This window comes from Aegilops tauschii, chromosome 2 (genome assembly GCF_002575655.3).
Source record: "Aegilops tauschii subsp. strangulata cultivar AL8/78 chromosome 2, Aet v6.0, whole genome shotgun sequence".
NCBI classification, from domain to species: domain Eukaryota; kingdom Viridiplantae; phylum Streptophyta; class Magnoliopsida; order Poales; family Poaceae; genus Aegilops; species Aegilops tauschii.
The window spans coordinates 27320365-27324302 of record NC_053036.3 but is presented as its reverse complement, the minus strand read 5'-3'; the positions used below and the strand labels follow the sequence as shown (position 1 = coordinate 27324302).

The 3938-nt window shown below is 46.6% G+C and overlaps 1 protein-coding gene across 1 annotated transcript; it reads left to right on the top strand.

Moving 5' to 3' along the window:
• Positions 1-345: 345 nt before the first annotated feature.
• On the top strand, positions 346-2738 carry LOC109773943 (uncharacterized). The gene has a single exon (XM_020332668.2). It carries the CDS (start codon positions 346-348, stop codon positions 2452-2454), a length of 2109 nt encoding a protein of 702 aa, XP_020188257.1. The 3' UTR covers positions 2455-2738.
• The last annotated feature ends 1200 nt before the right edge of the window (positions 2739-3938 follow it).

Sequence of the window (3938 nt, the reverse complement as noted above, 5' to 3'; positions counted from 1 at the left end):
GAGACGTTCTCGTCGACTATGAGAAGCCTATGGTGACTTCATATATCTCAAGATGATATGCCGGCTCAGTATGTCGGACGTGTTCAAAAAGATATTTTGGGGTGATGAGGGGATGAAATGTATGATTTACATAACCTTCACCCCTGGAGTTTACGCCCATTGACCAGGACAGCTTGGAGAACCCACCTAACCTGCCTAGAGACAAACATATATAGACGACTAATATTTTTGAAGACCTGAGTGGCGCTCCAGACTTGAATAGCCCATTGAGCGTCAACCAAAACAGGCTTGGATAACCCAATTGGAGACACATATCTAGAGTAGTGCCAGTTCATCGGAGAAGCCATGGATCTCAAGAACACCACCACCAACACCACGTTAGTCCAGCGCTTGGGCAGCAACGAAGTTCGGCTGCTCCGCGTAGAACTTCTGGTCCTCTTCAGCACCTTGGCGTGGATCCTCCTCGAGCGGTTCGGCTCATTCCGCCGGCGGTACAGTCACGGCTTCTTCCGCCTCCTCATATGGACGGTGTACACACTATCCACTGTGCTGGCGCCCTACACCGTCGGTCTGCTGCAGGCTGGTCCATTCCGCGACCAGACGTTCGTCCTCTGGGGCACCATCCTCCTCCTGATCCAAGTACACTCTGACTCCCTCTCAGTCTACAGTATTCAGGATATTGAACAGAGGAAAAAGATGCTAGCGCAGCAAGTGTTGCAGATCTTTCTGGTGCTATGGCTGATCATCAATGGTAGTGGTGGCAACAAGAGTTACAGAGCTACCATATGGATTGTCTATATTCTCAGCATCATTCAGGCATTCAGAAAGTTTAGGCATCTAAGTAAGGCGAGCAAAAAGGGGGGTTTGGTGGAGCATTCTAAAGTGATTGCTGATCACATGGTGAGTGAGCATCAGCTAGATCAGGGCATCATTAATCCAACCACGATGGAGGGGTACAGCTACATATTTCACGGGGAAATGAAACTGGCTTCCCTGCTTCCAGCCGCACCTGAGTACAGAGTTGAATTAAAAGAGGTGACCAGTGTCAAGTACATCACCATTGATTCTGTTTGGCGATGGATTGAGTCTCGCGGCTTCGAGCACAAGGAAACTGCGGAAGGTTACAAGGATATTGCGCTCTCCTTCACATTATTCAAACTACTGAAAAGGAGATTCTGTGGCTATAGGCTCGGTGAAGCTGGCCTTGAGAAGACACTGCATCTCGTTCTTCACGGACTCCTCTCCGGGGATGAAGGGAGCTATGTTCGCACTTTTCAAGTTATTGAGGAGGAGTTGTCATTCCTGTATGATTTCTTCTATACAAGGATGGAATCAGTCGCACATACTTTCTTCTTGTCAATAACTGCTATATCAACAATTATTGTTTGGAACAGCATTTCTGGAGCATTTAGCAGGCACTACCATCATACCAACTTGGAACACAGATTCTTTGGAGCTGATGTTATTCGTGGGATTACCATTCTTCTTCTTGCCAATTTAGTTCTGATATACCTTATGAAGATATTTGTTAGGCCTCGTAGGTTTGGAATAGTGTGGAAACTCTGCCTAGAAGTTCCGAATGATACTCCCACAAATCCACAAACAAAAACTGAGACATGGAGTCCCACAGCAGGAGAGACGTGGGAAAGAAAGCTCGGGCAGTACTCTCTGTTACTCAACTTCGACTATGATCCGTGGAATGCATTGTCTTTTCTGTCACTAGGCTTGATCGAGGCTACGAGAAAAGGACAGAAGGCTGGGGAGAAGATAAAACTGGCAGATACTGTCATCGTACACGTCCTCTCTCAGTTCAAAAACAACAATGGCAAGCTAGAAAATGGACAATCAGCTACAAATCAGCTGGGAAGCCAATTCTCATGGGCCTGCACCTTGCCAACACATATCCACACGATCCTTGTATGGCATATTGCCACAACCATCTCCTGGAACGAGGTGCCGCTGGAGGGCAACTTGGATCGTCTTGTTGCCGTGAGCCTGTCAGATTACTGTGCCTACCTGGTAGCTTTTGTTCCGGACATGCTGCCTGGACATGGCTACGACACACGGTGCACATTCGACGCTGTGGTGCTGGAGGCTCAGCAGTGCCTTGCCGAATGTGAAACTGTGAGCAACAGATGTGAGAAGCTGGTGAGGGGCTTGGGCGGCATGGGCGGCACAGGCACAATCTTATATATGGGAGCCAAGCTTGGGAGGCAACTTAGAGACATGGTCCCCGACCAAGAGCAGCGTTGGAAGGTGTTGGCCGACTTTTGGGCAGAGTTCATACTCTTCCTGGCGCCATCTGACAATACAGAGATCCATGGGGAGAAGCTGTCCGCTGGTGGTGAGTTCATGACACATCTCTGGGCGCTTCTCACTCATGCCGGCATCCTGGAGCGGCCCTCTTCCTCCTCTGGGATTAATGCTCCCACTGCACAAGATTCTGCGGTCTGAGTTACGATGTGAAACCTATGCTGTCTTCTTCTGCTTGTGTCCACTTTGTATGTTTGTTCGTCCTGTTTAAAGCCCTGTGGTTGCAGAGGCTTGGGGGCGTCAGTGTGTTCGTCATGCTCAATAGTTGCGTTCATAGGTGGATGTCACATTGTGTTGCTTGATGAAGATTGACCATAAGTTGATCTGTAATAGCTAGCACTGTAGACTTCCTCATTACAGTTCGTCATATCTTCAAAGAACTGAAGCTACTCTTTCTGAATGCTAGCGGTCTGCTCTTTTTTTGCGATCCTTGTTCTGTTTATTTCACACTCCGTGTCGTGTGTTTGCTGAGTGTCCTATCTGCGTAAAAGCAGTGCAGAGTTGCCTGTTGTGGAAAGTGGTTGCTTTCCTTTTTCCTTGACACTAGTATTAATTTGTCTTTGGCTCATCTTTGCTGTGCCGCCTAAACAGCTCGGAAATCACTACTAGTGTCGTTAACATCCCCGTCAGAATCCCTTTGATAACACAAGTCTGTCAATAATGGTTTGATCAAGCGCCGTTTCTCTCAGCTGTTCCTTGAAACATTCCAGCAAAACATACACCTGGAAAGCACAAGCATAATAAGCCTGTAGTTCAGCAAAGAGACTGCGCCATGCATATATGTTGTTGAAGATATTGAGCAAACCGCTAGTGTTCGAGTTTTGAAACAGCATATTTTTGCATAAAGTCAGCCTCAAGAATGACTACTGACTAGCTAACAGAATTTGGTGTATGTGAGGCTGCAACTTTAATAATTCTGAAAAAAAAGGTACTATGCTATGAATCCATAAATTTGATCCAAATCCGTCACTTGTATCACGCAAATTCACAGTATCAACAATGGAGTACTATGCATTCAGCGTACAGCAGAAGTTGGGGCAGTACCGAGAGCCCGCAGCGTGCGCAGATCAAATGCGTCAGCGAGGTGGGGGCGGCCGGCAGTCTCCGCCCGTTTAATTATTTGTATCTTTCTTATGAATGTCTGATTTGATTCAGTTGCGAACTCCACACACTTTTAAAATATGTATTTGTTCCTACTAATTAGTCCATTGGATTTGCTACCGAGGATGCTTATTGTGCGTGTACAATTGTTGATGCGGACTGAGGCCTTCATATAATGACAGCACACGCATATGTGTCATGATAAAATTTGAAATGATGAAATACAAAATGGAAACAAACCAAGCAATGTTTAATATAAAATAATTCATAGCGACCGAAAAACTTGTGTATATTCCGAAACGAATATAACGTCTCTACACAGCGTGTATAAGCATAGGGCCCATGATGAAACCTCTACTCCCGTAGAGACGAGGTATGAGCGTGTCTAACATAACGTCTCAACATGTATAGACACGATTTTGAACGTCTCATGTCATGTACACACACCCCTACAGGGCGATCAGGGGGCCAACCCTAGCACCCTAGACGCCGTGATCCCATCTCTCCTTCCCCTCAGTGGCTGC